This window comes from Mus caroli, chromosome 11 (genome assembly GCF_900094665.2).
Source record: "Mus caroli chromosome 11, CAROLI_EIJ_v1.1, whole genome shotgun sequence".
In the NCBI taxonomy this organism is placed as follows: Eukaryota; Metazoa; Chordata; class Mammalia; order Rodentia; family Muridae; genus Mus; species Mus caroli.
The window spans coordinates 8188088-8213289 of NC_034580.1; the positions used below are offsets into that span (position 1 = coordinate 8188088).

Here is a 25202-nt window from a genome sequence, read left to right on the forward strand (position 1 = left end):
TGGATGTGTCCTTCTAAGTATTGTCTGTGTCATGCTGCAGTCACCATTTTCCAAGAAACCTAGTCTTTCCATTTCTTTATCAAAATATGTGCATCTTTTACCCTTGAATTAATTTATCTCTTTAGTTTCAATACATTTTCTACAATCATTTCATGATGTGTATTTTATTTTCCTTCAACACATGAATCAATTATCATACAATAGTTTCCCACATAATCTTGACCTAATTTGAGTTGTTGAATTTTTATTTGTATGAAGGAAATGAACTTATTTTTCTCAAGTACATTTTCCACTTGCATAACTTTATTGAGAGCATTTTTACTGGGACTATTAATTTCAGGTGTCTATATGACTGAGTTGAAGAACTCCTTATAAGCTGCCTTTTCTGGGTATGTACATGGGGGAGGGGCATTCTGGAATATATTAGTTCTTGAGTTTAGACTCAAACTCTCTCACCAATGTGATGGGACGGTCTAAAGGAAAAAAGAGGAGGAAGAGGGCAGATTTTCTCTCTGCCTGATTTGGGACATCTGCCTTTTCCTGCCATTAGACTTTGGTGCTACTGTCTTGGGGGTCTTTTCCATTGGGCTGGGAATACCCCATTAACTTTCTTGGGCCTTTAAGCTGCTCCATAATCTCTAGAGCCAATTGACCTTGTGAATCTCTTGTTTCATTCTTTCTCTCCAAAGAGCTTGGATGGAATTACTGATAAATGATAACATAGTACTGTCAAGGAAGGTAAAAAACATCAGGAGAGTACAAATCACTCAGGAGCTTCTTACCCACAAGTAACGTTTGTTATTTAGACTTCAGATAGAGGTATGAATTATTGCCAAATCCCTAAAACTCTCTTACATCTTGCATTTTCACTCAATTAAAGAACATGCATCATTTATTTTTGCAATACTCATAATATTCACTTTTGCATATATAACAAACTGTCCTATCTATACTGAACATTTAGGGATTTTCCCATTGTTTTTCTGGGAACTTTATTCTAAGGAACAATATTACCCAATCACTTCTCTCTGACTTTCTATGCTGACTTATACTGGTGGGTAAGGCTGACAGCAAATGCTATTACCAAACTCCAATCTCTACCTTCAGTGACATTCTTTAATATGTGACAATCTTAGCTCATAATTTTTCATCTTTATTTTCTTTGTATTAGGTTCTGTATTAAATTTCCTTTTAAATTTTGTTATTTCTTCAATTTTTGCTATCTCTTTTTCATTAATTTTAAGAGATTTTGTATATTTGGAACTGTAGTATTCTTTCATATTTATTGCAAATATAACCTCAAAAATATTTATGCTTAAATAATATTTTCTTCTTATTGCAGAAATCTTCTAATTGATGCATAAAAGGAGAGATAATTATATAATAAAACCACACATAGAAAAAATCGTATCATCAAAAATTACAAAGATTTTAGTAACTTGGTTTTATCTGTGAAGTCTTCTTTACCATTGTTGTAAACAAAGCTCATTTTATGTACAATCCATCATATATAAATATATACATATGTATCCTATATAGTTATATATCCATAATTATAAGGATGCTGTGACAACTACATTCACACCCTTTTCCAACCTACTCACCTTTAATACCAAAAAACTACCACCTACTCCTCTGAAGCCCTTTTTATAACATCTGTCCCTTCCAAATCCCTTGCTAAATCTTTGCCCTAGACAACTTTATCTGAGACTTCTTCATTTACTTTTCATATATTCTGAGACACATTTTCACAATATTCACTATCAAAATCTATTATCACAAAGTTTTTATTTCTCCATTTATTTGTTTTCCACCAAGTTGAGCATTAAGTGATGAAAGGTTTTTGAGCCTGAAGGCAGTCATGATTCTAACCTTCCCTGCTTTCCTGGGAGCTCTGTGTTTCCAATGTAAATGGCAGTGCATCGGAAATCACAAGCTCTTCCTGCTAATTTTCCATGCTGCGGGCATTTACATAGGCATTTGGGGAAGTTATGGGTTTTCCCCAAAGCATTTCCCACTTACCACAACAACCCACCTCACAGCCAACCTCAGGATTTCCCCCAGATCAATACACTTATGTGAGTGCAGTATTAGCTCATCCTCATTAAATCTCCCTTTGCCTATGCAGCAAGCAGCTTTCCCAGGACGCTGCCTTCACCAGTGGTCTGTATCTTTCACTCAGGAGGACTTTCCCAAGAAAATTATGCCTCAAACAAGGCATGTCCAATTTGTCTGTGATGGCTCTAGACAGACAGAGGTCAGGTAGGTCTTCATGTGTTTTACAAATGCTTCGGGTTAGGAGAGTCTGTCTTCCCAAGGATCACTCACACAGTACTAAACATAAGCTGTATTCTTGCAATACCATGACCATACTATCTACCGTATGACTGAGAAGCACCTGAAAAAATGTTCAACACCCTTAATCATCAGGGAAATGCAAATCAAAACAACCCTGAGATGCCACCTCACACCAGTCAGAATGGCCAAGATCAAAAACTCAGGTGACAGCAGATGCTTGCTAGGATGTGGAGAAAGTGGAACACTCCTCCATTGTTGGTGGGATTGAAGTTTGTAAAACCACTCTGGAAAGCAGTCTGGTGGTTCCTCAAAAAATTGGACATAGTAATACCAGAGGATCCAGCAATACCTCTCCTGGGCATATATCCAGAAGATGTTCCAACTGGTAATAAGNACANATGCTCCACTATGTTCATAGCAGCCTTATTTATAATAGCCAGAAGCTGGAAAGAACCCAGATGTCCCTCAACAGAGGAATGGATACAGAAAATGTGGTACATTTACCCAACGGAGTACTACTCAACAATTAAAAACAATGGATTTATGAAATTCTTAGGCAAATGGATGGATCTGGAGGACATCATCCTGAGTGAGGAAACTCAATCACAAAAGAACACACCTGATATGCACTAACTGATAAGTGGATATTAGCCAGAAGCTTAGACTACCCAAGATACAATTTGCAAAACACATGAAACCCAAGAAGAAGGAAGACCAAAGAGTGGATACTTCATTCCTTCTAAGAATGGGGAACAAAATACCCATGGAAGGAGTTACAGAGACAAAGTTCAGAGCAAAGACAGAAGAAAGGACCATCCAGAGACTGCCCCAACCAGGGATCCATTCCATATACAATCACCAAACCCAGACAGTATTGCACATGCCAGCAAGATTTTGCTGACTGGACCCTGATATAACTATCTCTTGTGAGGCTATGCCAGTGCCTGGCAAATACAGAAATGGATGCTCACAGTCATCTATCGGATGGAACACAGGGCTCCTAGTGAAGAAGCTAGAAAAAGTACCCAAGGAGCTAAAGGGGTCTGCAACCCTATAGGAGGATCAACAATATGAACTAACCAGTACACCCCTAGAACTATGTATCTAGTTGCATACGTAGAGAGGATGGCCTAGTTGGCCATCAATGGGAGGAGAAGCCCTGGTCTTGCAAAGATCATATGCCCCAGTACAGGGGAATGCCAGGGCCAGGCAGCGGGAGTGGGTGGGTTGGGGAGCAGGGCAGGGGGAGGGTATAGGGGACTTTTGGGATAGCATTTGAAATGTAAATGAAGAAAATACCTAATAAAAATGTAAAAAAAAAAAAGAAAAAGAAAGAAAGAACTACAGAGGAAAAGATTTCTTTTCGCTCATGACTTCAGAGGGTTTTCACCTATCATAGCAAAGAAGGCAGAGTGGAACAGTTATTTCACATGGCTAGACCATGTAAAAGAGTCTGTTGACATCATAGTAGCCAAGAAACATGGAGTAGGTAGAGGCTGGAACCAAGGGCCCAGCTATAACCTTTAAAGGCTCATACCTAGTGACTACACACACCATCTATATCCTACTTCTTAAAGATGGCATACCAACCCAGAATAGCATCTGAGAAAATAAGCATCCAAAATATAAGCCCAGAGTGGGAGGGAATTTCACATTTAAGCCATAACACTTTCTTTCATGATCAGTTCATAAATGACACACTCGGTGATTATAACTATGTATTTTTTAGAGCACAGCATATTTTGACTGATTTGGCATAGCTACCTCTCAGATCTTAGAGTCTTCTGGAGTGCCATAACATAAAAAAGTAGTGGCTGGTGGGGGCAGAGAGTGTGCTAAGAGATAACATGGCAAATACTAACAAGCTTTTCACAGATGCTGTTTCCAATTCCATACCATCTTCAGGAAAATGGATTGCCTAGATCAAAACTAACCCATGGATTATCAGTTGAAAGAATTAATAAACAATATCCCTCATAGAGACATCACAGCTTAGAGAGGTGAACTGAATGATTTGATCTAGGTTGAAAAGAAAATCAATACCATAAGCAGCTCTCCTGACTCTTCCATGTACCAAACCAAGCCAGAACATCTGTGGTTAGTAATATGCTTAGCACCAAACCTTTTGCCCAAGCATGGCAGGCCAGTATTGCCTCTTGAAGGCATCTTGTCTCATAGAAAAACCTAAAATCAGGTCAGAGGTATTGAGAACAATTGTTACACTAATATCCAAAGACTTCAGTTATAACTTGTTCAACATGAGGTCACATATGCTACCCTTCTACACCAGGGACATCAACAAGGTATGGCCCTGTTGAAAGCTGACATCTGCTGAAACAAAGTCAAATGTGAGCATAAGGCTCAGGTGAACAATAGGTTTTAGAGGAGAATAGACCTCTGGCCCTGATGTCCTCAGAAGGTCCTCAAACAAAGTATCGGTCACATCCCACCCTTGACGTGCCTCAGCTCGTAAGAACTTGATCTTTTGTCTGCGAAAAGACAACAAGATTGGGTCTTTAAGTGAAGAAATAAATAGTAAGTAGTTTTCCAGGTTTTGTGCAGCTATGTCTCATATTTGACAATCTTACGCTCCCCGACTTGACAGTCTGCTTTCACTAATCCATATGCATATAAGGTGTATATTACCCCCATGTCTACGAGATTCTCACTTAGCCAACGACATCTGTCTTTGAACTGTCATGAAATGCTAGAATGATTCTTTTTCTTTTGTGGTGTCAATTCCTCTTTCTGTCATTATTAACCTTGTTAAATACCCTCTTCCCTCCCCTTCTGAAAGGCATGAACTGAGTGCTAAGTTTCAAACATACCCCCTTAACACATCCAGATGGTGGGGGAAAAGCATATCTAGCTATCTACTTAATCAAACATCTACTTTCCCTCCATCAACGGGGAGTAGACCCTTTTGTACATTTAACAAATTCAAGCAATTTAGCAACTGGGTTAAAGTCTATGTAAAGTACTTCAACAACATGGGAAATGAAGACACTGGTCTTCTGTCTGAGAATTGGTTAATGGAAGGCATGAAGTCTCAAAACGCGCACAACAGTGGGTTCTTACAGTGCTGCCTAATGCACTGCTGGGAAAACCTTGAGAAGTTTCCCATCACGGGGGGAGGGGGGCGGGTTGACAGTCTTTGCCTTTGCTGTCAGTTCCACTGTGGGAGGCTCCTAAATTTATTATACCTAGGAAAGGATTCTAGCACACTCCTATCTCACAAGAAGCAAAGAATCGAGGCATGCAGTGTATCCTTCAATGAGAACCGTTGCCTCCTAGTATGATTATACAGAGGCCAATTAGGCAAGCACATGGGCAGTGACCATTGAGCTCTTCTCTGTGGACATTGATAACGAGAAGCTGAGCAAGAACTCAGTCTCATCTGCCTTTTACATCAGTCAGTTTAACTTAACAAAAATGTTTATATACACACCACACATACGCGCATATACATATTGTGATAGTGGAGTGGTAGCATTGCCCACTGGCCTGTGTCACCCTATCCAATGCAGCTTTTAATGGGTAAGCTTAGTGGGAAAAATGCTTCCTCTTACCTGTTAGACAATCATCTGTGAAGCATTAATTTGGGGTCATAGAGAAGTAAGTGTATTTCTCCATTTAAAAAAACAAAAACCTGTCATCGCTTGGGAGGCTGCTGAACCTCAGTTTCCTCATCCACAAAGTAAGACTAGTGATGCAGTCCAACTTCCTGGGGAGGAGACTCAGGAGAACTTTTTGCTGATTAGCTCAAAAGCCCTGCAAGTATCAATCTCTGAGTGCTATGTGGGCTGCTGGATTCTACCTTAGGCGCCGGGAGCTTTCACTGACATCAACAGGAGCTCCAGGGCTGGAGAAGAAATATGTAGCAGGAAAGATGGTCCAGAGCGTTTCCATGGCGATTATGAAGTATACTGCAGTGCTAGAGGGCGGCAGCTAAGTGTGTGATTATCGACCGCTACATTTGGATTTGCTGTGAGAACTGCTGCATCAAGTAGTCCACTCAGATGGCATCAATCATTAGGTGCAGCCCTGTGTCTTATGGGCTTAATGGCATTGGAATCTAAGGGGCCAAAAAAGCTGCCCTCTGAGGTGAGCAATGGGCTCTCCAAAGGCTGGAGCACTGCTGGAAAGTTGGAGCTGCCTTTTGCTTAGCTGCCTGCAGTCTAACAGAAAGATAGGTAAAGCAGTACGTAAGTTTTGAGCATCACACAACCAAAACTACATCCTTGCTTCTCAGCTTCACCGATGGAACCAGAATCCCAGTTCAACCCCAGAGTTGTTCACTTGGCTTGCCATCTTTGCATGGCCACAGAAATATATCCCCAGCTGTAGTCAACTCTCTTGAATATTTACATGCCTTCTTCAAATTGTGGCAAAATACGGGATCTTCATTCTGTAAAATCTCTTTTCAATAGTAGCCTTTGCTTTCCCCTATAAATTAGAACTATTCTTTCTCCTGGACTTCAGGGTCATTTGTTACAACTTGAAACACTGTGCCTGCCAGGAAGTGTTTATAAGATATAATCATAGAAAATAAGGGATGTTCAAATGAGAAGTCAACCCTTCAGCTTAATTGCAAAACAGTGTGTAAGCTCAAGAAAATTGTGAATTTGAGCTCTGAAGTGGAAATAAAGTTGCTACTATCTGAGAAGCATATCATAGAAAATGAGTTATCTTTCTTCATTAGAACAACATATCTGCAAGTAATAGGAATAGTATGAGCACGTATTAATGGAGCACATTACCATTGGGCTGTGTGTAGCCATAGAATACATGATATATTTTTTAAAAACTTTTAAATCATCAAACTCAAACAAAGAGAACTTTACTCTTGGCCTTACTGTATGCAGTATAATCCATAGTCATTCTAACAGAAATAAAAACTTATCAATCCTTTTATGATACTTCCCTAATGTGACCAGAACATAGATTTAAAAAGTCATTATGATACCAAAGGTTATACTTAAAAATTACTCTTTGTCTCCTCTCTTAAAAACAGATGGAAAATGAACAGGATACTGCACAAATAGGAATACGATGAATAAAACTGACTTTTCTGTAGTCCCAAGATGGAAAGAAATTTGGCATATTCTTTGCTGAAATCTTTCCCTCTGGGAGAATTAAGTTAGTCAGGAAGAACTATTCCAACCAACCTGAACTTGGAGACCAGAGAGGACAGGAGGGTGGAAAGAGAAGGGGCCCCTTCTAGCTGCAAGGTTAGGAGAACACAGCAATCATGCACAAATACACACTGCAAAATTAACATGCCCAGTCTGTCATGGTGTGCAAACAAAACGTGTTTCCTGAATTAGGAGAGTCTTGTAAATCCTTCAAAACACAGCACCATTAAATGCAAACTTGCTCAGTGTCTTTTCAATGATTAAGGCATTAAGGACACAACACACAGTCTCTCTCTCTCTCTCTCTCTCTCTCTCTCTCTCTCTCTCTCTCTCTCTCTCTCTGTGTGTGTGTGTGTGTGTGTGTGTGTGTGTACATTAAAGAAATGTGGTTTCTTTAATGTAATAAAATTACAAAGAAAATGTTAATTAGTATTGGGAAATACTACGTACTATATAAAGAACAGAGAAAAGGGAAGGAGCAGGTGTGCTGTTCTGTCAGAGAGAACTAGTGACATTCTCTGTGTGACAGTGGTAACTAAGGAAGACATGAGGCAGGAAATGGGGCAGGCAGATATCCACGATAACATTCTAGAAGACCGAACCGTAAGTGCAAGCCCGTAACCAGTGTAGAATATCTGAGGAGGACTAACCTGGGCCAAGTGGCAGAAAGTGGAGACAAAGTAGAAAACAGCTAAACAGAAGAGGTCAGGGGAGAGAGGCCAAGATAAGGGGAAGTGTCCTGGGTCTCCTAGAACTGGGCTTTGACTTGGGAGAGCTGGCATAGACTTCTGTAAAGAAGCAATCCAACCTGGCACAATGTCTTCCCAGGCATCTCTGCCCTCTGTGAGGAGCAGGATAGAGGTAATCAGAGTGACCACGAGGAGGGTAGGAAATAGGGCTTCAAGTCTCCCACTGTGGGCTCAGCCAACTGGAGTCTTCGACCACCTGGATACCAGAGAAGGGAGAATAATTGAGAAATGACTAAGCCATGTCTAGGTGCTATTCACTGAGACGAGGAAGGCAAGACTTAGAGAAGAGTAGGAAGGGATCCATCTGTGAAGAGAAAACATGTGATGAGATACATGTTAGACTCCAGGAGAAGATGCTAAGGGACAGTAAAAAATATTATACCAAGCTAGACTTTAGAAAGAGGTCCAAAGCATAGATGCAAATATTAGTATTAACAGTACATAGAATATATTGAACTCTGACAGTGGAGAGGCCTTCAAGTCACTGACCACTAAGAGGAACCTGGGCAAGGCCTCATCTGTGTAGTGAAAATGTTTTGGAAAGAAGGCCAACGGCATAGAAGAAAAACCAGGCAGCCAGGGCCCTGAAATATTTCACTCACTGAAATAATCTGAAAAGCTTGTGTAAGGTTTTGGGGGAGGGAGTTTTAAAATACCTAAAGAAATAAGTATTCTCTTGCTACCCTTGAGATAAGTCACACTTGGCCCCCATGACAGATTTTTTTCCCCAGATCTCCTCAGGAAAAGAAAAAAGAAATGCTATACTTACAGCTTAGTCTAGGTTAGCCCCAATGGAGAACCTGGGAGCATCTCCCAGACAGTCTACTTTCTTTACCTTCTGTCTGGTAGGCTGACATCTTAATAATCTTCAGAGTCTCCTCCAAGCAGCGGAAGTATGAGGACCACAGAGGAAGAGGCAGCTGGAAAGGCTTTGGACAGGGAGGGGCAAATGGGAAGGGACCACAGGAAGGGGTGTCTTGGATTGAAAGGTGAATGGAAAGAGAAAGAAAAGACAGGCTTGTGGTTGAAAACGTTGACAAGATTTGTCTTCCAACACCTTAAAAACTACATTCTAAAAGGATATTAAGCACTTGCACATGCTTAGAAGCCACTGCTGGAAAGTTAGGTTGTGTCAACAACTCATCTAGACCCCAAAACATTTCTGAGCAAGGTATTGTTGCTATTGCTACCATGATGGTTATGTTTCTTTATCTATTTGTATATGTCCCTTTATGTTTTTATTTTTAATTTATTTCATTTTGGTATTTCGAGACAGAGTTCCTCTGTGTAACCTTGGCTGTTCTGGAACTCACTCTATAGATCAGGCTGTCCTTGAACTCAGAGATCTGCCTGTCTCCACTTCATGAATGCAGGGATTAAAGGCGGGCACCACCACTGCCCGGCTATATTTCCCATTTTCCAAAGCTGAACTAAAGTGTAGAGAAGCCAAGTACCAATAGATCACCCAAATAGCTTGCTCAGGCTTCTGTCAGTCAGATGAAGATCTCTGCTTTTTTCTCAACCCCAGGTGAGTGACCCTCTCTGCCCTCAATGTTATGTAAAATGGTATGCCACTGCTGCTTCTGAGATGGGTGTCTGGCCTGGGACCTCCATCAGAGAGCTGAGTCAGACTCAGAGAGGACAGCATAACTACTATAATTTGGGTGGTAGGTTTTGTTGTTTTTGGTTTGATTTGGTTTGGTTTTATTGGGTTTGTTTTGTTTTGTTGCCTGAGAGGGGGCTTTTTAAGGGGCTCTGCCTGGCTGTGGAGAAGAAAGCACCTCCTTTGGCTCTGTGCCCTCTAACACTACCCCCCTCCCACCCCCTGGCACCCATGAAGCTTCCCAGAATCTAGTAACTGCTGAGGTCCACCCTTTGTGTTCTAAGAGGATTTTAACAGGACACATTTTGAGCTGAAATGGGATCATCTAATTGTTCTGCTGCTGCACTAGATTCTGAGCCCTGTAAGGAACAAGATCATATCCTTATGCCTTATTATGATACCCGGAGTACCAAACATCACCTAAAATAATAAAAAAATAATAATAATTTCTGAACAACCGAGCTGTTACAAGCTACCTGAGTATTTATATGTTCAAAAATAGTATTCCAAATCTTTCTGGTCTAATAAAGTCAACAGTTTCCCACAAGCCTGGTTGGAGTCTGGCTTTCTCAAGTCAAAGGAATATCTGTCTGTACTCATTCAAACATTTTCAGAAGTTTTCATCAGAAAACGTTTTATATAAACCTGCTGTTCCCAAATCAGTGTTTCTAATTCATTTTCAATCTAAGCAAACAATACTGATTTTTTTTTAATTGATTATTTTGAACATCTGAGGACCAACTCTTACATATCCAAAAATAAAAAGGTAAAGAGATTCTGAAAAGAAATGGAAAGTGGTTGTGAGCTGTGGCACACTTTGATGGGATGTGGGTGCTAATGAGTCTGGGATGTGATTCTCTGCATTTCAGAAGCAGAGGACAGGGCCTTTGCCTGGTTGCCAAAGGAGCTCAGAAGAGAGGCTTCTGCTGGGCTCCTGGTGCCTGCCAGCCAGCCACTGCCAAGGGGACTTTTGCCTGACTCCTTGGTCCGCTGGGCTCCTGGTGCCTGCCAGCCAGCCACTGCCAAGGGGACTTTTGCCTGACTCCTTGGTCCGCTGGGCTCCTGGTGCCTGCCAGCCAGCCACTGCCAAGGGGACTTTTGCCTGACTCCTTGGTCCGCTGGGCTCCTGGTGCCTGCCAGCCAGCCACTACCAGGGGGACCCTTGCCTGACCCCTTGGTCCACTGTCCTTTCATTCAGCAGTAGGTAGTAGCCTGTGGTCTGTGAATAAAAGGAAGAAACCCAAACCCAGGATCCAAGACAGACGTCACACAGCCCAGCAGCCACCACTGGTATTCAAAGAAGCAGAAGCTGGAAGTCATGAAAACTGGGAAAAAGAAACCAAAGGATTGGGTGTTGTTACAACAGTTTCACACAACTCCTCAGTTCCTGCATCTTGCTCCTGTTCCTTCTCGAATAAATTAGCCAAGTTCTCTTGAAGTTCTCTCTTTATAGAAAAACTATATACCAAAAATTCTTTTCCCATTATTTAAAAAAAAATGTGGTTGTTTCCCTGTGCCTGGAGGAAAGCAAACACCATTAGAGTGGTGTTTCAGCGGGTTCTTTAAAAGGGAAGAAAACTGTACTTGCCTGAACAGTGGCAGAGCGAACATGGCAGCACACCTATGATCCTGAGAGAGAGGTGGAGGCAGGAGGGTGAGGAACTCAATGCCACCTTCTGTTACGTAATGATTTGAGGCTAACCTGGGATATATGCAACCTGTCTGGAAGGAAGGACAGATGGACACAACTTTTAAAATGAAAGAGCTTGCCCTATTTCATCGTTTCACCAAAGTACCAATACCCCTGGGGAGGAGGTCCACCGAAGACATGAGCCTGAAGCTGACAAAGATTTGATGACCTCAGAAAATGTGCTAGCTGAATCGCAGTATCTCAGACACCCTTTTACTCTGTAAAATTCACTCTCCCTCAGAGTGTCTTCCAGCCCTTTCCAGAACAGAGTCCCCAGCTGAATCCTTACAGTAAAAAGCTCTGAACAAGGAGCCTGGGCTTAATTCCACAGGTGGTGTGGATTCTTTTGACAAAAACCCTGCAAACTAAAGGACTGGTAATTCAGTGATTACTCCTGAACACACTAAGCACTAATACCCTTAACAGTTTGAAATTGGCAATATATGTTATTAATTCATAAACAAAGTGACCGGCATTAAAATTGTCATTTTTTTAAACTCTAAAGGCATCAATGTTTTAAGTGACCTCTGGACTCTTGGTATCCATCCGGAGACTCCCAAATAATAGCCAGTTACTTTAGTTCCACCTGCATGTGGGGAAGTGAGAGAATTGGACCCTAGAACCTAACTCTGCAGTATGGCCCCCACCACAGGTTTAATGGGCTGAATAACAAGTAACATTCACTGATACTTCTGCTCTTCCAGCACTACAGCAGCATCTTCCATATAGATCCTTTTTCACTCTCAAAAGATCCCCTGGGGGAGAATTTATTATTACCCTCAAGGTACGATGAGGAAACAGGCCTGGAAGATGTAAGGCCTAAGATGTTATCAGAAAGCCCAGGGTATCTGGACCTGTAGACTTAGAAGAACACACCTTGCAGGGATGACCACGTCTGAATCCATTCCCCAGGACTAGGCAAGCATTTCAAGGGACATGTCTGATGTCTAAGGGTGCTTGAGCATCTAAGAACTAGAGATGTCCAAAATCCCTTCCTTACCACCAGTCTAACCTCGATCACCTTGCACCTTGCAGTTTATGGTTACAGCCTCAGCAAATCCTCTAGAGGCAACTCCTAGACACAAGGAAGACAGCCAGAGTTTGGAACACACAAAAAAGATCACAAAGGAAAAGGGAGAGCTAGAAGTAAGACCGGAGGGCGGTTTACAAGTCTGGCCTCCCTGGGCTTGACCCATAAGTTGATTTGGCTCAGGATCTCTGTACCGTGGCACATCTCCAAAAACAAACTGGTAGATGTTGCCTAAGCCGTCCAAGAAAACTTTCTCTATGTGTTGAAAGCCTTCTCTCAAGAATAGTAGAGGCCAAGCATGTCATCGAGGTGCATGGGTCCTGTTATGGCAGCCAGACCACAACTATCTGGACAGCTGTGTCCCCGACCACGCTCAGCTGCCCTGGAGTCACATTTTCTGCCTGTCCCTGTGGCTTACTCCTCCTGCCTGTGTCTTCCTTTCCACAGGCACAACCTATCCCTTTGAGGCCCAGAGCCTTCCTCCCAACCACTATAGCTGCCTGCTCTCCTCTCAAGGGTACTCCAGAGTTTTATTTTGTGCCTTTCTAAGTGGTTTTGAAAAGTGGTGAGGCAAGGCCACCCCCACCGCCACCCTACCCAGGCAGGGACACCCAGCCAGTGTGTATGGAATTAAAGATTCTCCCTCTGTGCTCAGGGTTAACGCCTGTCTGGCCCCCTTCGGGTGTGGCCCAGCTAATCAGAAAGACGATGGGCTCTTTGTAGAGTGTGAGCACCATCAGAGGCTGCAGTCCTGTCTCTACGCAGGCACTCCGTGCCTGACACGCCAGGGAGAGGTCTGCGGCGCCGTGGAGCATGGTGTAGGATTGCCTTGCTCCCACCTCTGTCCATAGACCCCTTCCACGCTGGCGTGCGCACACAGGCCGGGATGGAAGGCGCCATCCTAACTTCTTCTGTGAGCAGGTGGGAGGGAAGAGACGCGAGAGGTATTCCATTGGTTGTCTGGGAAAATGAACTGCACCTTCTCCTCACTCGCACAGGATCAACTTTTCCCACCCCCTAGGGTGGGCATCAGTACCTTGGGGTCTGAGCCCGAACGCGGGAGCCCATGGGTCCCAGTTTCAGGGACTCGGCTGTGCACTTGCAGCGGTTGCTCTTAGACACCCGGGAAAGTGCCTTACAGTGTCCCGTGTCCCCCGACTGGGCGAGTGAGCCTGTGTCACGACCGCCCGGCTGTCCCGCGCGTGGCGCTGCGGCAGGGAGGCCCCTCCCCCTCCCCGCCGGCCCCGCACGTGCCGCACCCCTGCGGGTCGAGCGCGGGTCCCGCAGTGGCGCGGTTGAGCCGGCCCGGCCCGCGGGCAAAGCGCGGGCCGCCGCATCCCGCGCGGGGCAGCGGCGCGATGCTGCGCTGGAATGAGGAAGCTTGGCGCCGAGGGGAGGGCCCGGGCGCGCTGCGCGCGGGGGTGGCGGCGGCGCGCCGAGCGGGCCCGGCGCGGGCGAGCGGGCTGCAGCCGCCGGCGGCGCCAGCAGGTACGGCCGGTGCCCGCCGCCGCCCGGCTACCCTCGGCGGCCGGGCCCGAGCCCCGTGCGGCTGCAAACTTTGTGTGCGCGGCCCGGCGGCTCGCGGAGTTGCCGTCTGAAGGCGGGACCCGAGGGCGGGCGCGGGACGGGAGGGTGCCTCCCTCTGACCCGCTCAGTGTCCCCGCTAGGGTCCCGAAGCCGCGTGCGGTGCGCGCAGGCCGGGTGGGCTGTGGGACAAGCCAAGCGGGAGGCGGGTCGCGAGCGCCAACCCAAAGTTTGCACGGTGCGGGGCGAGGGGCGCGCGCTCCGGGCTGCCGCAGGTGGCGGCGCGGTGAGCCCGGGCCAGGTGCCCCGGCAGCGGGGCGGCGCTATCGTGCGGGACAGCCGGGCTGCCAGGGGCTCGGAGCCGGGTCGGAGCCCGCGAGGGGGCGGGGAGTGTGGCGAGAAATGGGGAACAATGCGAGTGAGCAACTTGAGGAAGTCATTGTGAAAGAAAGCTGGGAATTGCTCCGCAGCCAACTTAGCAGGGCACTCTAACAAGTGCCTGCGCGGCCGCGCCCGGGCGGGGGACAGCGGCAGCCCGGCGCAGTACAGCCCATCCTGGGACGCTCGGCCGCGGCTGCCGGAGACCTGGTAGGTCCCGCGGGGTGCAGGAGCCCCCAGATCCCCGGCTGCTCTTCGCGCCCCAGGATCATTCTTGGCCCCCAAAGCGCGGCGCACAAATCCACGTGAGTGTTTTCGAATTAAATTTCAGTAGAAAAACTTGGGATAACTGGTGGATTTTTGTTTTTGTTTTTTTTCAATTAGGAGTAGGAAAGAAAGGAAAGTCATTCGAAATCCATAGTGTCCGTGTCGCTCACGTCTATCTTTTTCTTTCTGAGGACTGTGAAAGCGTTGACTTAGGTCAAAGCCTCTGCCTTTTTAGGCTGGGGCTGCAGGTGCGAGACCAGGCCAGTTGAGGCACTTCTGAGTAGCCCAGGGTCCCACGAAGAGAATGTCCTGCTTTTATTTTTATGTTTATGTTTATATCGACATATCTATCGAGATTACGGAAGGCAGCGTTTTCAAAGTCATGAGTAAAGACTTTCCTTATTTTTGATGCGAGAGCTATTTGCTTTACTGATAAGATCCTGTCTGAGTTTGCTTTGTGCAAAACAAAAATGATCTGAGTATTGAAACACATACTTTTTCTCATTGCACTGTCTGATCACAGGTCATGAGACTATCGCAAGGAGACCCTGTTATCAAATAGGCATCAGGACGCTTGCCGATTATTTGAAATGTGCTTTTTAAAATTGCTAAGCATCACTGGTGATTCCCAAGGAATCTTATGAGCCTTCGATTTCCTTCTAATTTGGGAGTGCAGGATATGGCATCTGGTGACCCAAAGGGACATCAATTCAAAAGGTCTGAGCCAGAAATATTTTCTGTTTTCTTTCGGGCAGGAGCCCACCCAGAGTGAATTTTAATGTGCTATTTTGCTCAAGTAACCCACGCGTAATTTCTCTTCCTGCTGCAGACAACCTATTTCATCTTTGAGCTGCCTTGTTTTAAACTTACAGAACCAAAGTGGTGTTAGGGAAATAGCCCTTTACTGGTCCAACCTACCTGTAGAAGAATTTTTTAAAATGTTGAAAATGTATAGTATATATATAAAATATTTTTTCATAGACATTGAAATGCTTTTAAGGGTTGGTTCGTTTGGGGTTATGAATTGAGAGGGGGGGGTGAAGTGAATAAGAAAATCCCAGAGTCTGCTTCAGTTTCTTTGTTTGAAGATATTTGTTCTATGAGATTGAAATCATTCTTTTTTATGGAATTTTCAAAGTAACAATTTAAACATTATTCATAATATGTTAGTAGGTGTCCAAATTGTTTCAGTGACAAATCAGATTACTTGGTATATGACTCAAAATTTAAACGGGGACAGATATCCGTGACAAAAGATTCACCTGCCTACTCGGATCAGCACCCTAAGGCACACAGAACACGTTGAGGACATAATGTAGCCACATCCATGTAAATGACAGTGGGGCACTTCACTGATGATGTCATTCTTTTGATAAAACATGAATAATTTCAACTTTCCCCACAAGCATACATGGCTGTTCCTTTTTTATCGTAGAATAAAATATTCTTCCCAGACATACGATGCACTAGAGCTGATGGCCAACATGTTTTGAGTCTGGTGGCTTTCGGTTTTTTGTTCACGGTGATTGTTGAAACCTAGAGTTAAGAAATTCCAAAGAACTTGTTTGTTTAATTCATTGGTGGTTTAACTGAAGGGCCAAACCCCAAATTTCTCCACAAATGTAGAAGCCATAACAACAGTACTAGCCCACCATGGTGGCCTCACAAGCACACAGGGGCTGCTAATAAAAGTGTGGATGACTGTGATGTTTGACTCTTTTGAGAAGTTTGTGTACTATTTCCTAAAGCGAAAGCAAATGGTGGTTGTTCTTATAACATCACCATTGCTGAAAAATTAAGATCACAGTTAATTTATTGCCCCAAAGACCTAAAACCCAGCAAAGCCATAGGCCCCTGGCATTCTCTTTACTTCACTAGAGACTGAGTGTAAGAATGATCTTTCTTTAGTTTGAGGAAATTTTTTTCCTTGATTTGAATTTCTGTGTTTCATATTTAGTTAATATAATAGCACATTGTTCCGAATGTCAGAACTTCTGAAATCCGACAGGCTCATAGATAGATAGATAGATAGATAGATAGATAGATAGATAGATAGATAGATAGATAGATCCGGATTATTTATATTAATTTGTATAGGAAATAAGTTACATGTGTACATATGTGCACACACCTGCTTGCACATACACAGATCACACACATTGTGTGCTGTAAGAGAGGTTTGAAAGCAGCAATGAGAGAGGTTTTAGATTAAATACACCTAAGATGGGGGACTAATTTCCTTCATCTTATTTACTTTATACTTTTTTTTAAATATAAAATAAAATGGCTTCTCTGTAATGGCATATTGGGGCATAGATAATGTTAGTTTTATAATATCAGATAATTTTGAGTAGTTACCAAATTTTGCACATTCATGTATTGACACTGCAGTTAGCCAAGATTCATCAATGTTAGCGTGAAGAGCGTTATGTCCCCTGAAATATTTGACATTTCAAAACAGTCTCTCTATAAAATAAGTGGTACTTGCCCTGTTCTAAGGAAAATGGGATGTGATTTCAGCCTCCAAAGGCACACCAAGAGCCTCTGAGTTCTTGGGAAACCATTAGCTGCCGAAGCCTGTTTTTAAGACAGACAAATATCTTGGGACCCTGTGGTTCCTCTTTTTAGCTGTAGCTCCTTCCCTGCCTAGAAACCTGTAAACAGGACTGCTTTCTCTCTTGGAGCTTTGTGAGTTTACTTCATGTCCTAGGCTTGCTACGTGATGCTTACATTTCACAGGAAAACACACGACATGTGACCACAGCAAGTGATCTCTGCCGGGGATACAGGGAGAGAAACAGAAATCATTTCACATCTTGACAGAAAGCTTGGTTTTTACCTTTAAGGGGGCGGGGGGGGGGGACTTTTAAAAAAAATCTAGGTTTTAGGATGGATTGCAGTGGTGCTGATGAAATGTTCACACTGGCTCTTCATATAAACCACAGCTTCCTCACATTCCTGTTAATTTAATAAATGACTTTAAACCTCAGAGTACTTTGTCCCATTGCTGGAATGTATGCTTCTGTTCTTAGAATTTCAGTGCTCTTTCTTCAATAGTGTTTGTTTGATATAGCCCTTAGCAGCTGGATGATACTATAATAATTATTTTAAGACATTTGTAAGCATTTTTCCACACAGTACTACTACATGTTATAAGTGAACTATATCAGCCAACAAAAATATGATTTGCAAAATATTTCTAAAGGGAGAAATGGATATCTGCCCTGGTTTGGGGGATATCTTTCTATTTCTTCATGGGAAAGTCTCAAAGGGACACAGCTAGCTGAGGCACAGTCTAAAGACAATTGGCAAATTATGTTCACTGACATTTTCCCATTTTCATGTTAGACTGTAATAAATAAGTGGATGCCAAGGTGTCTTCAGCCAATCAGCTGGTGATAAATGTTTTGATTTTTGTTTTTTTTTAAGTAAAAAAAAGAGGGGTGAAAAAGCCCAAGTCTCAGGCATGGAGGCTGTTGGTGTTCTTTGTAGTCCTAACAGGGCTGCTTTTCTCCCAAGACCATGTCCTGCCAGGGTGAAGTCATAATTCCTGTTGACAAAAAGAACACCCCTTCCTATTCTATGTCTGACAAATCAGACATCCGAATGATTTCTGAACTCATTTGGGTTAAGACAGGAAGCATAGGCTCCCTTCCTGTGTGTGCTTCCCTGAGAGAAACTAGCTTCCCTCCTTCTTTGCATACTTGGAGACTGGTTCTACCTTTCTCTGAACCCCAGTGGTGTGTGAAGGCCGAACTGGGACCTTGGGGGAAAGAGGAAGAGGAACCTGCAGCTCATCCAGGGATCAGGGTCCTTCCCAAGTGGCCACTCAGAGGGGACTCAGACCAAGTCTGGATTTGTGTGGCAGAGAGAGACAGCTCTCATTTGGCCTGGGGGAGGCACAAGTCTGTTGGTGAGTGTCACATGGTTTGGCTTCTTGTTGTGCTTGCTTGGCTAGAGTTAGGCTGTGTTCCTTCCATCTCCTGCTGGGGTTTTGGTGAGCAGCCATCATCCAGAGTGCCTCCCTGCCACCCCTGCCCAGCTCCCTGTCTTGGGCTGATGGAAAGCATCATTAGGCTCCGTCAGTGTGCTCTGCTCTCAAGTTAGACCCATGCCCCACCTCTTGATGGCTTGTGGCACGGGGCCATGGCTTAACGAATTGCTTAAAGTGGGCCCTAATTAGAGCAAAAGAGCTTTCTTCATCTTCTCTCAATCGCATGTACAGTGATTCCGTTTTGTTGGTGGTGGTTTGGTGTTCTTGTTTTATTTTGTTTTGTTTTGTTTTTTAAGCAGTTCACCTCAGTAGCAAATCTGACACTTGCCGCCATTTTCAAAAGCAAAGTTTAAGATGATGGGTGGAGAGTTAGGTATAATGGACTACAGAGTCTGATGAGAAATCTTGCCCTGTCTCTCAAGCTGTATGCTGTCTTCCTTACTTTCTCACAGTCTTTCTTTGTGCAGTATGTGGCATTTTGGCTAAATTATTGAAACAACCAATTAATGAAAAGTGTTCTTTAAATTCCTTGTATATATGAAGTGTGTGTGTGTTTGAGACTCCATGCTGATTTACACTTTATGACATTTTCTGTTATGCTCAAACAGTTAGAAGATGAACACTGTGCTTTGGAATAATCTTTCGCCAGAGCTAGGCATTCCGTGAGGACCAACTTAGCACGTTTAGATAATTTTCTGTTGTATCACATTTTCACTGGTAAATTTGGAGCAAATAAAATTCCACAAGATGGCTCCTTTGACCTAATGGGGGGAAAATGTTTAATTTATCATCTTTAAGAGACATGGAAATGAGTAGTTGACCTTTGTAAGCTTATGTGAGACACTCTAAAAAGTGCCCCAGTGTTCTTAATGGAAACTAGAGGAAGCCATCGACCCCCTAGCTCGAGCCCCACTTTTAGCCTGAAAAAAAAAAAGTGGCCTTTTCTCCCTTGTTTGTGCTGAGTTTTGGGTAGAGTAGAAAACTAAAGTGATAGAGACCTTTCATAAAAACAGGTAAACTGTGTCTCTCACTTCATCAAATGAAAGCCAGCGGCTACGTATCTCAGGTCCCGGAAGCCAAGGTTGGCAGTTAATGTGTAAAACATGGTTTGGAAAGTTCGTGTTCTTCTCCAACCGAGAGTGTGCCAGTGCTTTATCATGAGGTTATATGTGTTTGATCAAATTTAAACGATTTTCACTTGAATTAAGAGCATCCAGGACTTTTGTCAAAGTCATGAACTTTTCTGAAAGGGACTTGGAGCATTGAAAACGCATTGTTGCTGTCTGTTGGGAGACTACAGAACAGGCATTAAAACCGAGCTTCCCTGTGTTTGGCTTTCTAAAGAGCAGTTTCTGCCCTATTATAAATAGACACGCCGATCTTTGTAACTGTACAAATGAGGAAGTTGTGAGGTTCCATGAGGTTCAGCTGATGACCCTTGTCTCCTGGGTTTGCATGAGGACCTTGTAGGCTGAAGGTGAAGGATTATAAAGCCGTCCAGAAAGCCTGGGTTGGGTGGGCACGTGTTACACATGAGCCTCAATCTTGTGCATGGTGTGTTGTGTTGGCATGACTATCATGAAGTCTGGGACAGGGGACCCTGCTTCCGAGCCATACCATAGAATAAAACTTTTTAGAAATGTAGACATTCCTCAGGATCTAATTGGAAGGCCAATGCAGGTCATCAAGTGGCATTTTTGTCATTGTTTAGTTTCCTGTCTGTAGTTGTTATCATATAACTGATTTTCCTTCTGTTGACACTACAGTTGTCTTGCTTATTCCCGTAGAAGTTGGGTCAGCAAGGGTAACTTTCCAAAGTACTAAAGCCCTTAAAAGACCATGATGTGACTTAGGGAACTCAGTTTTTAAATCTAAGTTATAGTACTGTAAACATAGTTTTGAAAAAAAAAAGAACATATAACAAATTAATATTTTAAAAGTTTTTATTAAAAAGTTATTTCATTTTAAGTGACGATGGTTGATTTTTATAGGTGCCATCAATAACACCATCAGTTTCAGTACTTTCGGGAAAATGGCCACAGAGTCCATGTGGTCTACCCTAAGTGACAGCGAGTGACAATGAGCTGGCCATCAGTAATTCATGCTTCTCTCTGGAGCAAGACTAGATGCCCCTTAATAAGGCTGGGGTGTGCCAAAGTGGCCTTTTATATTTAAAGAAGCAAAAGGCCAGTGTATGTCACAACAAACTCAGTGATGGTGCTGGCCTGGAGCATGAGCAGCGTCCCATCTCGCTGAGACAATGAGTAACATGAAAAGCAATGTATGCTGGGACCTAGGAAGTCCTTCTCACTATCACAGTGAACAGTCAAGTCAGAGCACCTTCTCCGTTCCACTGGGTCAGTCTGCGTGTAAGGACTTCCAAACAATAGGATACCTCTATGAAGCTCTGTGTGGCTTAACTTCTTTAGGTCCAAACAAAATAAAGCCTTTAGCAAACAAACTGACCCAAACCCTTTTAGCTAAAGTAGAATAGCGCTGCAGAAACACCCGCATCAGAGGTGGACTTGCTTAATGTTAGAGATGTACACGTGGTTTCCCTCCACCACATACAGCTTTAAGGTTGTATTTTCAAGTATCCACTTGACAGAATTTACTTGTATGTCTACATAATTTCACTGCCAAAAGTCACAATGAGATATTGTATTTTTTGTGACACCATATTCTCTTACTAATTTAAAAATATATATATTGTAAGTTTGTACTTATCTCTTAAACTAGGACTGATAGGGACTTGGGAGAACAAAATTCTACCGTCTCTTCTAACAATTACAAACTATCAGCACTTCGGGAATTATCTGTGTGGATCAGTCTTGTGGAAACCGTTGCTGTCTTTTAAAGATAGAAATCTCATTTGTGCTGCATCTCCCTTCCACCACACTACTCTGGACTACACGTAATGGTCTTCCACAGCAAGAGGGCAGAAGACACTGCTTCTCAACTTCGGTTTTTTCCCTCTTAAATGATGAAGTGTGAAAAGCCACTTATGTTTAAGGGAGCTACTTAAGAAGTGGCCAGTGTTGATGGTCCAAATCAGAAAGCATGCTAATTGTAACTGCGTGCCTCTCCTCAGTGGCTGTGAGTGGGTGGCTAGCATAGAGGTTAGAGAGGAAACACAGCCTTGTTGTGTGATCATGGCTTACCTGGGGGAGGAGAGAGCCAAGGCACCACTGACTGTCATGTCAGCACACATGTGAGCCTCTTGCCTCCAATTCCATTGTCTTTCTTGTATAAAATCCACCATCTTTCTTGTTTTTTGATTCCAGCCTAGGGATTCACTCTGATGCCCAGGCTAGCCTGAAACTCGTGAACTCATATGTAGCCTAGGCTGCTAGTCCTGGGATTACAAGGGTGAGAGCTACAGTGCCTGGTTCCACCATTTTCTATTACGTGTCACAGAACAGGTACTCAGTGTTGCCTTCTAATTGGGAAGCAATCTTTATTTTGTTCTCTCTCTCTCTCTCTCTCTCTCTCTCTCTCTCTCTCTCTCTCTCTCCCTCCCTCCCCCCCATGTGTGTGTGTGTGTATGTGTGTGTGTATGTGTGTGTGTATGTGTATACCTGTGTGTGATGGTGTGCATGCATATGTATAAAGGCCAGAGGTCAAAATGGAGAATCTCCCTTATAGTTCCAGGCCAGAGTCTGCCCCTGACTGGCTCAATTGGCTGTCAATCTAGCCTCACAGCTCTTTTGTGCCCACCTCCCCAGCACTGGAACTACAGTTGCCTTACTAGGGTTTCTCTGAGGGTTCCTGGGATTAAACTCAGGTCTTCACATTTGCCTGGCAAGCGCTTACTGACTGAGGTATTCCTGTAGCCCCTTGGCTGTATTTTTAACAGACTTCCTCATTTCCCTTTGACCCTCCTTCATATCAGTTTCTGCCCACAGAGGGGAAAATGTGAGTGATTTGCCCTGGAGACAAAGGTTCTCAGAACAACCTGCTGGAGCCTTCTGTGGCTTAGCTGGCTATGGGAGGAGGGGTGTGGGGAACACTAAATTGGATTCCTATGCTCCTGTTTAAATCTTGTTTTTCATTGTGAGTTGCACCAGCACAGCTCTGGGAGATAATCATGAAAATGTGTAGATTGGCAGCTAATTTTTGAAAAAATGAAAAGAATCAGAGATGAAATAGGAGCGCTCAGAAGTTTTTATGTTCTCCCAACCTGTTTTGTCAAATTGTTACACAAACCTAGAAGGTCTCTGACTAGATACAAAGACGTCCCATATTGCTGCTCTTTCTCGTGGAGCATCCCTTTTGAAAAATACAGAGTAATTCACAGTGATGTGATAAATTTGCAAAAAATGGAATCTTCAGTGTACAGATGAAAAGACATGTCTTTCACAGAATCATGTGTTTTATTCAAGAGGTCTGAGACCTAGGCATGTTTAATAGATGATAGTCCTGGAATCACCCCTGTTCTCCACATACACATTTACTTCCTGCCTTCAGAGAAGGACTTTGAGTATTAAGTGGCTAGTCCCAAGTCTCCCTGGGACAGCTTCACCAGCAAGAAAGAAAACCACCAGGCACATGTAACTGTATGACCAGAATTTAGTTGCTGTACAAGTTCTGTTATGAGAAGTTTGTCTAGGTTTCAGGCTATTGCAAAGAGTGAGTTTATATTCTAGCCAAATATGAGGGGCACCTTCCTCTGTCTGTCAGACATTTGGATCTTGTCTCCACTGTGGTGTGTTTATGGAGTTCTTAGAGCAGGTAGGAAAGGCAGAGACTGTCATCAGATGACTGGAAGTTCAGAGCTCAGCTCTGCTATTTGTTGGTGGTAGCCTTGGGCAGGCAACTCTTGCTTCATAACTCTGCTCACAGCCTCGGTCTTCTCTTCTGCAAAATGGAAATGATAAAGCAGATTCCTCTGACAAATCAGGATTGGATGCCAGCTCGATGCTGGACTCTGAGGCAGGCTGCCCAAGAAAGTGCTGGGCAAGGCAGGGTGTTCACAGTCTCAGGAAGCTCATTAGCTCTCAGATGCCTCACATGTAATGGGCTGCCTCAGAGCTGCCTGTACTCCTCCTTTTCTTGCTATAGACCAGGTTCTCAAGGACCCTTATAAACTATCACAGCACAGAAAGATAACCAAGAAGTCTCAGGAGAGGGAAGGGCATTTGCCTTGAAAATAAACACAAAAAGTTAATGTACACTGTTTTTAAATCTCAGGACATTTTTCAAAGCTTCTGGAAGTACAATACAGGCCAGGTAACAGACTAACGTCTACTGACCTCCACTCCTGCCTACAGCAAGCTTTATATGCCATGTGCTTAGCAGTTCTCCTGATAGCCATATTGTCTGGGTAACTTGAAAAGAAAGATGTTTGTGGTTTCTGCCTGGCCTCGAGTTTTTTCATTTTGATTTAATAAATCTAAGCTCAGCGTGTGAAAATTCTGGAATAGGCACTGGGTTATGACATAAAGCACCACAGGAAGAGGTGCTTGCTGAAGGAAGATCTGCCAGCACCCTCCCTTGAGGACTTGTTGAGGTTCTGGGCTCTACTAAGTCCTCCTCTGGGCCTTGCAAGTTAGACATGGGCCAGCACTAAGGAAGACCTGGCCTGGTGGCTTACCTGGAGACAGCAACTGCCCAGGGCTGTTGGATGCTTCTCCCAAGAGCCAGCCAGGTTCCAGCCTGGTGGTAATGGCCTCTTCGTGGCAAGAGGAAAGGCTCCTGGCCTCCCAGGAAGACTCCCATGGTGTGTAGAAGTTTTGAATGTGTGCTTCCTGCCCAGTCCCCAGAGCAGTGGGGTCCTTCCTGTGCAGTCTGAAACCTGGCTCCCAGCCTCCTCTTTCGCTCCTCTTCTCTAACGTTGGTGATGTGTTGAATCCTTCTGTCTGAATCAAGGAAATGAATGAAACCTGTTTGTCCCTGTTTAATCAGAAGAAGAGAAAAACAGTCAAGAAGGAAGAGGGGCTTGAGGGGAGAGAGGGAGACACAGAAATAAGAGAAGAGAAGAGAGTTAGATGAAGAAGACAGGAGATGCAAAGAGATCCCGAGGGATGGTGGGGTTATAAGGAAGGCCTCATTGCTCACTGTCCTAAAGAGCCAGCCTTGGGCAGCCTCTGTCATGCTGGCCTGCACTTATCTCTGCATCTATTTCCCCTTGTGCAAGATTCAGAACTGCCTGCTCCAAAGAAACAATAAAAGCATTCATGTTTAGAAGAACTGCCCAGGTGAGAGCTAGTTTACTGACATTATGGCATGCTCTCCGGTGGGTTGCCTCTATCTGAGACTTGCTTGCTCTTCTCATGAAAAGTGGACCACCACAGCATGTTTCTGTGACTGGCTTATTCCATCCAATACCCCTGCCCAGACCTGAAGATGCTAATAATTTGCTTTGGTGGTTAATTCCCTTTAGTGAATGAAATCTCCTTGTTTTATTTAAAGCTGAGACTGTAAGATAACTGAGCTCAAACTATTTGTCTTTTAAGTTTTTAAAATGTATTCGATTTCTCTGACTCTCTCTCTCTCTCTCTCTCTCTCTCTCTCTCTCTCTCTCTCTCTCTCTCT

General features: G+C 43.8%; 1 protein-coding gene and 1 long non-coding RNA gene across 11 annotated transcripts in view; one reads left to right on the plus strand and one right to left on the minus strand.

Moving 5' to 3' along the window:
- LOC110304258 overlaps positions 1-13652 on the minus strand; it is a 42252-nt gene extending 28600 nt beyond the window's left edge. The window contains exon 1 of the long non-coding RNA XR_002379043.1: positions 13542-13652. This is a non-coding gene — a long non-coding RNA (uncharacterized LOC110304258). The remainder of the gene's footprint in view (positions 1-13541) is intronic.
- The window catches only part of Ikzf1 (IKAROS family zinc finger 1), an 89096-nt gene continuing 77159 nt past the window's right edge, over positions 13266-25202 (plus strand). For 3 of the 10 annotated variants that reach the window (XM_029483814.1, XM_029483813.1, XM_029483816.1), the window contains exon 1: positions 13266-13449. In XM_029483814.1, the coding sequence (XP_029339674.1) occupies positions 13392-13449 (58 nt within the window). In that variant the 5' untranslated portion in view covers positions 13266-13391. Of the gene's footprint in view, positions 13450-14170; positions 14713-15320; positions 15392-18320; positions 18588-25202 lie in introns of those variants that run through there. The other 7 variants (XM_021176149.1, XM_021176150.1, XM_021176152.1 and 4 more) reach the window with 5 other exon arrangements.